The following is a 13,463-nucleotide window of genomic DNA, read 5'->3' as shown; positions in this document are numbered from 1 at the left end:
TCTTTACTGAATGCAGAAAGGAGCATCTGCTGACTGCTGTCATGCCTTTAAGGAGTCTGATTTGTTTCTCCTCAAGTCTGGTCCAGAAGGATATTCAGATGAAAATGTGTTGTGATTTGTTTCATAGAAGTTTGAGGTTGCTCACCTAGTGTGTAAGCAATTTGTTGCAGATGAGACACAGATGTTTACCACTGTTTTCAGTGAAAGCAAACTCTTTCTCCCACTTTGGCTTAAAGCCTCATACTTTGTCGTTTATTACTCATGGAGGGTTTACTCAATGTCATTGTCTCCACAAAACGAATGAGTACTTCATTCAAAATGATCAAACTGACTTTCAACCACACGTCCTGCTTTCACTCGAGGTGATTGAAATGTGCATGTGCAAGCACACTGTGGAAAGTCATCAAGTGACGAAATGTCCTTGCAGTGAACATGCAGGCTGAAGTAAACAGAAGAGAGCAGAAAGAATAGTGAACACAAATGAATACAGAGAAAACAAATAGTAAACTTGTATTTTTAGTTTTTCTGTCTTATTTTCACTTTTGTTTATTATTATTTCTTCAGTTCATTCGAGTCGCAAAGTGTGCGTCACGTAACAATTCAGTGGGAGTCGCACTTGAACTGCTCGCGAGCTGTGGTTTGGTCACCTCTGCGATAGATAGATAGATATAGAGATAGATAGATAGATTTAACTTCATTCCTTGAATTTGTTCTCCACAGGCCCCTCATTTCCATAGACTGTCACCTGAGGTTATCCCAGAGCTTAAGAACTCAGAAAACTACTGTCGCAACCCAGGCGGAGAGAGTGAGAGACCGTGGTGTTACACAACAGATCGGACTGTAAGATGGGAGTATTGCAATGTACCTCATTGTGGGGATGGTAGGTACAAAACAATACATTGTAGACAGTATAAAGTGTTTCTGTACGGCTAGACCAAGGAAACATTTTCAATGCAATGCAATTCTGGGAAAATTTTGCCAAAGAAAACTCATTAAATAATTTTACTGTTATCTATTTCAGTGTGGAGTCCCTTATGGGCATGCTAAGATTAAATATAATTTACAACAGAGTTTATGAGGATTTATTGATTTTCAAATGAAAGTTTCAAATGAAAAATAAGTTATTTATGTCACAATTCCTGGAACTCTACAGTAATCATTAATTCATGGTTAATATAATAACTTATATTTTATTAAATTATTTTTTAGGTTTTATAATCATATGAGTGAACTAGTTCAGTTTTAGAAATGCATACACAGGGTCCCCAGTGGCTCACCTAGAAAAGGCATTGCCTCTTGGAGTGCAAAGTGAGTTGTGCAGTCAGGAGCTTGTTGGTTCCAATCATGGCTGCTCCAAGTTGTCAATATTTACTGTGGCTCACAGGGAAAGCTGCATTAGCAATAGTTCTCTCACTGACTAAAAATGGAAAATCATCTGGGGTTGTTTTTTTCACCACATAACAGCAACCCCTACTGGCCAGGCAGGGAGTTAGAGTTCAGTAACTTGGCGACATCCTCTGCTTGATTTGTTGGATGAAAATAGGCAATACAAATACAATAAAGTACTGTTTTCCCCATAAATGATGATGCACATTAAACATGATTGCATTGTACTTTTAAAATGGGCTAATGTGGTTTTCTTTGTTTTAAATTTTTTGTTTTATTGCAGCTTCAATGCCAGTGGCTGCACACCCCAAACATGCTACTTCAAACTTGCCTCCATCAGTTTCTCCAGCCTACTCCATGACAGTCATTATATCCATAATCTCTGGGTTTGCTGCAGCAGTGTTTCTCATTATTTTTGCTCTCATGTGTCGACGTAGACAGAAATTGTGGAAGAACAGGAAGAGGTTTGTATGAAACAATAATTCTACTCTACATGTAAGAATTACTATAAATGTAAGTATCAACTCATGGAAACCTATAATGTAATGAATTTATCAAACTCCTCTCTTGCCTGTGTATTGCCAGGGAGATGGAAACTCCAACTCTGACCACCCTTCCTTCAGAACTGTTGTTGGACCGGCTTCACCCCAATCCCATGTACCAGCGCATACCCCTACTCATCAGCACCAAGCTACTCAGCCTGGAGTATCCCAGAAATAACATAGAGTATGTGAGAGACATCGGAGAAGGGGCCTTCGGAAGGGTTTTCCAGGCAAGGTAAGCTCAACTGGAGTTATACAATACCTAAACATTTAGGTCGAAGTGCCTGTCTTTCTTAAAAGCTGGAAATAGTTACCCTCTATTTTAATAGACCTAACAACATTGGTGCAATTAAAAACAAGGGGAGCTTGGAAATGTAGCTGATTTACCACCAGAACTCATTGTCTTTCTGTCACATCCTCCTATTGGCCATTAAATAGGACTTGCCTACTGGTAATACAACTACAACTGTACAGTTACTACTACTAATAATAATGACAATAAAACTGTTGGATATGTAGGGGTGTTAAATAACTCTGATCTATAGATTTTAATCCAACCGTTATTTTACAACGGAGTTGCCAGAGGTCAGGGTAGTAACCTTTTATCAAAACAAGACCTGTTTTGTATTGGGACAGCCCACCTCTAGTATGTCCAATAGGAATGCATGGGCGGGGTCATGTATTTATTTCCAGTCTTTTGGATCGTTTCCAAGTCGTGTCTGGTGTGGACTGACACTTGGCGACATCGCTCGCATCACTCTTTCCAGTGTGGATGCAGCCTTACAACAGTTCAAATTGCACTTCCTGTTGGTCAATACTGTTTTTTAGGCATAACTTTTCTCATTGTAATATAGGCGAAAGTATAACAATTGTAATATTGTATAATGGGAACTTATTGCTAAAGAATATGTACAATAGAATTTAGTTTTTCTCTTGATACGAGTATAATCCCCTGGGTCCATGCATCTGATTTCTAGTTGTTTTGAACAGTTGCTACAGGTAACGCTAAAATTCAATATAGCTATTGTTTTAAAAGTATTAGCGTGTGTGTGTGTGTGTGTGTGTGTGTGTGTGTGTGTGTGTGTGTGTGTGTGTGTGTGTGTGTGTGTGTGTGTGTGTGTGTGTGTGTGTGTGTGTGTGTGTGTGTGTGTGTGTTGGGGAGGTAATATGTCAGAGGTCATTTGTGTTGGCCCTTCCCTGTCTTCCAGGTTTCTGAGTTTGTAAATACTGGTAGCTTGGACGTGCAGCTCAAGAGTCTATGGCATCAGCATTCCATTTGTTTTTGTTTCAAAACAAAGTTTTATGAATATTTTGTTGCTACATAATCTAAGGATACTACACTGTCAAGTTCATGAGGCAGTGCAGGCACTGGGAAGCTTGAGATGTACCTTTCTTTTGCTACATGCTTTATGCATTTACTAAATCACTGCTGTACAATGGAGTCTAAAATTTGTGTATTGCATTAAATTACTAAACAAAAATACCCACTGTAGTTTGCCTTGATACTTAAAAGAGTGATAACCAAAGCTTGTAAAAATACATTTGAAATATAATCACTGCCACCTCCTATTTTGCTGAAGATTTTTAGGTGCTTTACATACTTTTTCATGATATTTCCAAGAGATCTTAAGCACAAGGGCTTGGTAATAATATTGGTAATCATGCAAATAAGAAAACAGATTTGAACATATATATTTTCAGACACCTACCACCCATCCAATATCAATATAGTTTTTGCCCCTTCTACCCCCTAAACCTTGCATCCTTGCAACACCCCTTGCTCTGGATATGGATACTCCTGGGAATACAACTAGGAGCTATATATATTGCATGCAGTCTTCCTAAAATAGAGGCATTAATACTTCAATTAGCCAGTTGCACATTAGTTTCAGTCTAAAATGTCCCTGTAGACAAGTCTGTTAACAGTGGCTGGCAAGGAATCTATAGATAACTTAGCTGTAGTGTTTACTTCGTTTAAGACCAAAAAGGGATCACATAGACTTCCAGAACAGGAGGTGGCTGGCCAATATGACTTGCTAAATTATTTCTGAATGGCAGCCATCTTTATTCAGCTGTGAGTCTACTTCAACAGAGGCAGACAGAAGTATAATTTCATTAATGACCTCATTATTTTCTTTAATACAAATATTGACTTAAAGTTCATGCCATTTTTTTTTATTTTTTTAATTTAGAACTGTTGTGTCCAAGTTGTCAACATTTAACTAAGATCAGCTGGAAATTTTGTTCTGGGGTAGATCAGCATATACCAGGAATACTTGGAACTCAACTGGCAACAGACTTGCTTTCTCTTTCTCTCGTTTCTACATTTATTACCGCAAGAGTTTATTTTCCCCCTGAACCATTTTTGCTGTGGAGCAGATCCTTAGTTGTACTTCATTTGTTAAACTTAGCACCTCAGCACCCTTGTCACCCAAAGTTGTTTTCACTGGAGAAAGCTGACCATTCATGTCAACCTTGACAGAGTTCAGAAGTCCTAAAATAAGTTGCTATTATGTATGTTTATTAGTGTTCGTGGCTACCTCTAATCAAATTGAGAGTGTGTTTCAACTTGATTAGAGGAAGCCACCGAACACATAAACATATTATAATTTATTATAACATATTTAATCTGTTTATATAAAACCTGTTCTTTAAACATTCAGAAGTATTTGTCAAATGTAAAAACTAAACTTACTATCCATTTAAAGTGGTAATAACCGAGGCTTTTACATGTTTTGTACTCAATTACTTAAACTCCCTTATCCTTTATACTGCCACAACACTGTTCACATCTAGTCCAGCTTTTAACAGGGAAGATCGGAAGAGAATTCAAGGTGACATCAATTGTCCTGTCTTCTGACCATTCCTTTAGCAAGCCACTTGAAGAAGTGGTAGAGCTTTGCCAGTAGAGGTAAAGTAATACAGTCTTTGTGAAGAATGAGAACTTCAACCTGGATAACAATTCTATTAAGGGACCAAAAGTTTGGTCAAAATGTTACAATTTCAAATTAAATTAGAATTTTTTTATTGCAAAATGATCATGCACAGATCTGTCTCCTCATTAATGTTTTTGTGTATGTCTCCCACAGAGCCCCTGGATTACTTCCTCATGAACCTTTCACGATGGTGGCTGTGAAGATGCTGAAGGAAGAGGCCTCGGCAGACATGCAGGCAGACTTCCAGAGGGAAGCAGCTCTAATGGCAGAGTTTGATCACCCCAACATCGTCAAACTTTTAGGTAACAAATTATTAATACAATTATGATATTTTATGCAGGGTTTCTTTAATTTGGTAATGGCGATGTTTTATTACATATGGTTGTGGGTTGGCTATAAGTAGGTGGTTAGAGCTTGTCCAAACTTTGTGGTTACCACACACAAACTAACACGCCAGTCCTCTAGAGGGCCTTGCAGCTTAGTGAAATGGTAATATAGCTAGTGGGTATCCATATCTCACCAGTTAAAGGCTTACTTGTGATCTGAAAATGATCTGAGTTTACAGGGCTAATACTTATAGACTGTAGATCTAGATTGCAGAGTCAATTTATAAAGACTAGTGTAAACTTATATAAGTTTAAACTGGAACATTTGCATAGTAATATTTCAGTTTACCACTTGTACACACTTATAATATACATTAGCCACACTGTACTATGCCTTCCCAATTGACTGTGCTTCCCTAGCTTGTTAATTTTGATACTCTGTTTTATACTACATTTATAATGAAATGGTTATATGGTTTTGTAAAAAGAAGCAGACGTTGTTCTCAAGCTGATCTTGGCTTATTATGTTGCAATTAAAAAGAGCTGGCAAGATAAATAGTTTGAACAATAAATGGTTTAAAAAAGTTGAACAGATTGTCCAGCTTTTATAGTATTTTGAATGACCTGAAGATTAACCGAGCAAGAAATGTGTCAATTTGCCTGCCAGATTTTGATTTAATAGCCTGTCATGAATACCATACAATTTCAAAATACATGGATTGTGTTCATCCTCTGCATTCTTTTGCTAAACACTTCTGCTAAGTTATAAGGACTTCTTGTTATGGTGCAATATACTAAGTAGACAGAAATTTAAAAGTGAACATTGATAATGTTTTTATGGTGTTTCCTGTTTTTTATATAATAATTCACTGTTCCAATATATATATACATTTTATAGCTATATGTTTGACATGAGAGACCATGAGAGATTCTTCATTTTTAACATCACACAGCTGAATGTGCGCATCTCTGGGCTAATCCATTCAAGCATAGAGACTTAATTGCATTAGTTTGATTTTGTTAGTTTAGTTGCAGATTTTTAGTTGCAGATTTTTATTTTACTTTGCAAGTCTGCAAAGGGCAGCAACCTGAAATTCTACCACAGGCACAATTTAAAGTACAAATAATAATAATTAAAAATGCTAACTTTTCTTAGCAATAGACCTACTCCCTTTCTGTGGGCATACTAGCCATGCTTTTGCACATTTACTTTGACTTTAGATTTACTTCACTGTGGAAAACAAAACATTTAAGCTGAAATACAAAAGCAAAGCAAATTTAAACTTTTACATTATAAAAGTGAATACATTTACTCAAAATCAATTTTCCAAGTTTGGATAATCAAGCATTGGAGTATGTTTTTAAATGAGCTGGTTGAAGAAACAAATGTAATAAATAAAAGTTATGCACAGTCACAGTCTGCTGGAGATTTCATCATTTCTTTATTTAGAAAACAAGATTTTTGAACAAATTTTCTCAATCACGTAATCAGAATGTGTGTTTTATTAATATTATTTTTTAGTTTGGGGAAACTAGCATACCTGGTAATTTAGCCTTAATGGATTATATACAGCTATTAAATAACTTAAAACACACAATAGTGGTAATTTTTTTGTTTTTTATTCTTAAAACTGATTGACTTTATTAAAATCAATTTGAAAATTTGAAATCGAGAGATTGGAAGCCGTGGAAAGCAATGTTAAATATAAACAGACATCATCAAAACAGGGCAGGGAACAACAACCTTGCATACCGCAAGCAAGTGTCTTAATCATTATGTAAAAGAGCCGAGCTTGTCTGCATTCGTGGTTATAGTTTATAACCTCATCAGGAAGAGAGTCTGTAATGGCAGTGCATCTCCCAACATTGCATATTCCACCTAAATATACAGAACAAGCTAAAGGTAGTTTAATTGCTAATAAACTTTTGGTACATTGAACAGTTCACACACTTTCTTGCACAGAAGTACCCTCTTTCAGTACACGTCATTGATTTTACAGGCAAATACCTAGTGTGGGGGTCCATGGGGGTTCACCTCATGTCCGTTGCTTTGGTCCTCAGACAAAGCCAGTTTATGTGTAGTGTTTCAGGTCTTTTACAATTGTGTTGTAGTCTCTGAGACTTCCCTGAGACTATGTGCTGTATTAAAAATTCTCTATTTTAAGGTTGAATGATACCTGCTTTCAAGATTAACGTTGGTACAGTAATATATATTGAACTTGAGTTTATACCCTTGAGCCCAGTTGCTAACAAATTGCTATGAATTCCAGCATAATGCATGAAAATTGGATCATTATTATACAGGAAGGGAATGTACAACACATTTAAACTTGAATAGGATTATGATGAATGGGCTAACAGTATGAAAGTCCAAATGTAACACAAGTTCTATGCTATAATCAAAAACTGGAATTCCAAATGCATTACAGAGAGGGCTACACTGTAGCTCAATTATTATACTGTTTCTGAATAGCTCCATTATAGGATCAGGAGTACAAATGCATTATTTTTTATAAATAAAATCTGGTAAATGCAGCATAGCAAACAATTTTATCTTGATTGTACTCAAGCCAGTTGTATTTAATGTAGTTAGCCATCTCTTATTTTTCCTGTGTAATGGTTTTTTTTGTTTTATGCGATCTGAGGTAAAAAAAAAACTGTTAACACTTCTATTCCTTGGGATATCCACTCTTGTTTTATCTACTCACAGTGGTATGCAGAGGACATATTTTATAAATGTCTATATATAAAAAAATACCTCTGATTTCTAGTGTAAGAGTGCAAGTAGTAAACATATTGTAGAGGAGGATAACTGCATTTTGCTTGGCGATTAACATGAATATAGTCTGCATCAACCCTTATTAAAGGAATACTTGTATGCTTATGTAGCTGTGCAACTGTAATTTATGCAACTGTGACAACTTTGGGTTAAAGGGAATACTTCTATACATCTTATTTTTTTACAGAAGCTTAGGTTTTTAATTTTGTTCAGACCCTGTGTTTTGAAATTATTTTTTTTTTAGCTGGAGTGCTTAGAAAACAGTAAATAATGATCTAAATGAAGCAAGAGAATGGGAGAAAATACACATGCATGATATATATATAAGAAATTAATTATGACAAAAATGTCGATCTAAAATAAATGTATATAAAAAGACAGTCTTTGTTCTAAAACTTGTATATTGGGTGACACTGTGAATTCTAACCTCCTGTTGGCCCTTTTGCTCTCACAGGAGTGTGTGCAGTGGGGAAGCCTATGTGCCTGCTATTTGAGTACATGGCGCACGGGGACCTGAATGAGTATCTGCGCAGGTGTTCTCCAAACCAGATGCGCAGCTTCAGCCAGACCAGCTTGTCAAGAAGAAGCTTTTCGACCGAGTCAGAGTTAGGTTCTCTCAGCTGTGTGGATCAGCTCTCCATCTCCAAACAGGTGGCAGCAGGCATGGCTTATCTCTCTGAGCGCAAGTTTGTACACAGGGACCTGGCCACTCGAAACTGCTTAGTTGGGGAGAGCATGGTTGTGAAGATTGCTGATTTCGGGCTGTCGAGGAACATATATTCTGCAGACTATTACAAAGCCAATGAAAACGATGCCATCCCCATCAGATGGATGCCTCCAGAGTCCATATTCTACAACCGCTACACTACCGAGTCAGATGTTTGGGCTTACGGTGTGGTGCTGTGGGAAATCTTTTCAAATGGCATGCAGCCTTACTATGGAATGGCCCATGAAGAAGTAATTTACTATGTGAGAGATGGCAATATCCTTTCACAACCAGAGAATTGCTCACTGGAACTGTACAATCTGATGCGTCTCTGCTGGAGCACCCACCCAACGGACAGGCCCAGCTTTGCCAGCATCCATCGCATTCTGGAACGGATGCACGAACAGACTGTACGTGCCAGTGTAGCATGAAGCAGAGTGGTTGGCCTCTTTCAACAGTTAGATTTATCTATCTCCCACCTGCTGCATATGATCTATTGTCAATGCTTAGACTTGATGCAGAGATAATCATTCCTGATGTTATGCAGGACTATTTATGACATGTGCAATGAGGCTAAACATCAAAGGAATTTCTAAAAGAAACATATATCAAGTACACTAAAAGCTTTGACGGGAGCATATTCTGGATGATACAGAGCATTTGATACCGTTATGGGAAAAAAATAAAGCATGTTTATCTCTTAGACGCTTGTAAAACATTTAACTGCCCAAAATCCCATGGTTATTTTTAGTCGCTTATTCATAAAGCATGTTTATCTCTGCATGCGCTTAAGTCTGTTCAGAATTGTAGACACAGCTAACCAAAATACAATAGAATGTGTTAAACAAGGGTAGAGCTTGTTTAAGTCTTGTTTTAAGCTCTCTGTCACATTTATGCAGAGCTAAAAACAAATACTCAAATAATTTTTTTCAAACTTTACATTACTACTAATTTAAATCAAATTTACCATTATAAAAAATTACATCACTTTTTCTTTTGCAATTTTTACTACATTAATCTATGTCAGCAGCAATGAGGTGCAAACACACCCATCCCAAAACCCTTTGAAATCCCTGGGATCACCTCACTGTATTTGATAACTGAATTCTTTAGACCATCCTTCTTATTATCTGCTACAGTACAATGTTAAAAAAATATGATTGTATTATTTATTCTGGCTTTCATGAATTACAAAAAAGACATGTCTCAAATGCTGTAGGCAACTGCTATAGCGCAGTTTCTGTATGACTGCAGAATAGATTGCTGAAAGGTGCAGGGGAGCAGGGAGACATGTTGAAAACGTTATTGCTTCTAAAAGTATTGCTTTATTCCTACATATTCATGTTTAGCCCTCTGAAGTCAATTTCCAACTTCAGAATCATACAAACGTGAAACTGTGCGACAATATGTGTGTATTAAAGGGGTGCAAGTTGGTTATGTTTGGTTCGGTTTTTTGTCAACTCTTTCAGCTGTTTTTGACAGCCAATCAGTTTTCATTAAAACTGAAATGAAAGTTACAAAACCGAAAACCGAACAGCATATGAGCAGCCAAAGATACAGAACATTCCATTATTACACTTTCTTTTTTTTTTTTTTAAACTGATAAATAAGCATAACACAATGTTATTGCATCACTCATACCAATTTATTATATAATTAGGCACAATGTTGAAAGAATCAAATACTGTATTAAGAGACATTAAACTTTTGTAGGTATATTTTCCTGGTACCTCCATTGTCGCCGCAGAGGACTGTAAATCAACATGCTGGCTTCAAAGTAACTGAGATATATAGGAGCATTTCAAAGTAGTTTCTGATAAGAAAATGTAACCTAGAAAATGCCATCAAAAAACTAAAGTTAGAACTCGGGATAACCCCCATAAAAACATATGCAAAGTGTGCACGTAATATGCTGGTTTGTTATGGCTCGTTACAATAATGCATGCCAGAATGCAACAGCAAATTAATCAGACAATCAAAATTAATTTCAATACATGCACATAATGGTGCTACCTTAATAAAAATAAACTGATCTGCACAAGGCTTTCAGGTATTTGTCCATAGTATCCCTTTCACTTGTTTTGTAGCTTCACCCAAAGTACTACTTATTCCAGTTTCACAATGGTTCTGGACCTCATCTAACATTTTATTGTCTTTTAATACTTTTTTCATTTGTCTGTTTGTCAGTTTGTCATCATTATTTAGTTGTGACTAGGTCTACATTGAGTAATTAAACAGACAGGACAGATTCAACAACTTCCAGTTTCAGCTTTTCATTTCTATTATAACAAACGTTTAAATTAGGGTACTCAGGCTGAATGTTTGTGTATGTCTGTTAGTACTAGCATCACTATATTTCATAAACAAACCTAAGAAGAAAATCGCCTCAGACATCTGAACACCCAGTCTAAGTAGGAAGATGCCGTTATCCCTACTGAGGGCAATCAGATAAGTTCTGTTACCATTTTATATTTATAATACCATATTAAAATTAAGAAGGGCTGTTAATATGTCTTCATACAATAAAGTGCGCGATGAGCTCCCGAAAATGCCGCTGGCATAGTGCTGAGACTACCAACAATTTTTCATTGTACAAAAAAAATTGGTTCAGTTTTATCTTTTTTGTTTGTATTGTTCATTCAGGAATTTTATGCAAATGTTAATTTCGGTTTGGGAAAATCATAACTTTTCCATACCTAGAGTATAATACTGTAGTGTACCAGCTTTTCAGGAACAGTGAAAGGGTTAGAAGAGATCAGACAGGAGACTAGTTTCGACCCAGAACGGCAATTCTTTATTTAGGTTACACTGCACACAACGCTCACAGCAAGCTTCCCCACACTCTGCCCCAAAGAGCTCACAGGCTCCCCTTAAATAACCAAATACAATGTATCACCTTTTCCTTCCCCAGGCCCTCTGTCCCTTCTTTTCATCCAGGTGCATCCCAGGAATCCCTTAATCCCTTGAATTGCCCTGACAAGGGGTCACCGTTGGTGCAGAAATGCGCCAACTTTAGCCTATAGGGCCTGTTCGCGGCAGCCCCTGCAAACTCTTTCTGTTGCGCACAGCCAGGAGCATCTGTAAGCAGCCTCCCAATATCGCCTCATTAATGCATTTCCTATTTATTTTGTTATGTTTTCTTATCTATGTTTTCTTATCATGTATTACATTTACTATGCTTTTGCTGTCTTCAGAAGGTTAGGGTTAGGATTTCACCATAACAGCATATAACAAAATGCTGCCTATGCTCCACCCACAGCTGTTTAAAAAATTCTGATTGGTGGTTGCTTTATAATCAGAAAAAGAAGGGACACTGTTGGAATTTTTGCTCATAACACTTTTTTTTTTCTTTTCTCAAACCTGAAATACTGTAGTATGCACATTAAAGTGTAAGTAGCGGTGTTCTGAAAAAATACAGAGTTACACGTCCCCTTGTGTTGCTACAACTGTTCAAATAACATGCCTGTATTTTTTTTCTTTTTATTGTTAACATCCTGACAATTTTTTACACTTATAACTTTAAAATCTGTTTCAAAGCTCTTTTCAAACGGCCACTCTAGTGCACTGATACTACAAGGATTATTGCCCACAATGTTAAACAGGTAACACAGCAATAATGATAAATGATGTGGTATGGAACAGAATAGTCAGAGCACTTGGTGTTGTATTTGTTTTTTTTATTGCTCTTACTGCAGTGATTTAGAGGACAGATCTCAAACCCCAGTGCACTAGAGCGGACATTTTGAATAGCGCTTTGAAACAGACTTTAAAGTTAAAAGTATAAAAAGTTATCAGGATGTTAACAATGAAAAGAAAAAATACAGACACATTATTTGAACAGTTGTAGCAACACATGGGGACGCGTAACGCTGTATTATAATTATGGATGATTTCTCTAGTTTTGTTAATTTTCTGTAAAACCTATACAATCCTTTCTGGTTGCATTCAGGTTTTCTCCTTGCTGCGTTTACTGCAGCTATATTTTCAGGATGCCTAAAATGTTTTTTTCTTGTGATTTTACATTTTTCACAGCTCTGTGTGTCGATTTATGCAAACATTCAGCTTTTTTGATAAGCGCAAATTTTAGCTCATTTTGTGGCCATTTAAACATGTATTTGCTGTGTATTAACTATACAATTCAAAATGGCACCAGCGAGACATGTGAGTATATACACAACATCTTTATTTTTTTTTTTTTTAATACTAGTTTTAAACTTAGAAAAGGAAAACCACATGACCGGGTGCTGGATTGCAGTTAGAGTTATATTTATTTTTGGCAGAAGAAAAAATCCTGCCAGGTTCCTGATTGTAGACGGTATCACACCATTTATTTCAGTAGGGATTTTGTCAGGGCCCATAATTATACAGATGTAGAGGAGTTGGATTCAACCTGTTTCACTGTAATTTGAAAAAAAAAATGATGAATAAGGTGTATTATAGTTAATACATCTGTCTGTCCTCCGAATAGGACAATGGAAATTAATAGATACTGTAATGTATGTTTCAAAACAATCATAATGTTTTAAAACACAACAGGAGGTTGGCATCGTTTTAAGGCTGTGCACAGGAACCTGGCCAAAAAAAAATATCTTAACATGTCACTTCCTTGATGATATAGAACATGACTGTTTTAAAATGTCTGGTATAAAAGCAGTTTAAATGACATGTAACTCACTATAACAAATTATTTTGTATATAGCATTTACTGTAAGCAACAAATCACTTTACTAGTCTTCAACTACATCTAGTATAAAACACTGAATATATTAATATAGATATATATGTATT

At 36.3% G+C, this 13,463-nt stretch overlaps 1 protein-coding gene across 1 annotated transcript in view; it reads left to right on the top strand.

The window, feature by feature from the left end:
* Positions 1–12,160, top strand: part of musk (muscle, skeletal, receptor tyrosine kinase) — an 83,522-nt gene extending 71,362 nt beyond the window's left edge. Inside the window, exons 13-17 of the mRNA XM_041225702.1 lie at positions 721–880; positions 1,670–1,850; positions 1,972–2,163; positions 5,018–5,166; positions 8,424–12,160. Of these exons, the coding sequence (XP_041081636.1) occupies positions 721–880; positions 1,670–1,850; positions 1,972–2,163; positions 5,018–5,166; positions 8,424–9,106 (1,365 nt within the window). The 3' untranslated portion in view covers positions 9,107–12,160. The remainder of the gene's footprint in view (positions 1–720; positions 881–1,669; positions 1,851–1,971; positions 2,164–5,017; positions 5,167–8,423) is intronic.
* The last annotated feature ends 1,303 nt before the right edge of the window (positions 12,161–13,463 follow it).

The sequence above is a fragment of the Polyodon spathula genome, chromosome 2 (genome assembly GCF_017654505.1).
Source record: "Polyodon spathula isolate WHYD16114869_AA chromosome 2, ASM1765450v1, whole genome shotgun sequence".
NCBI lineage: Eukaryota > Metazoa > Chordata > Actinopteri > Acipenseriformes > Polyodontidae > Polyodon > Polyodon spathula.
The sequence above is the reverse complement of the archived record's forward strand: the minus strand, read 5'-3'. Positions and strand labels throughout refer to the sequence as shown.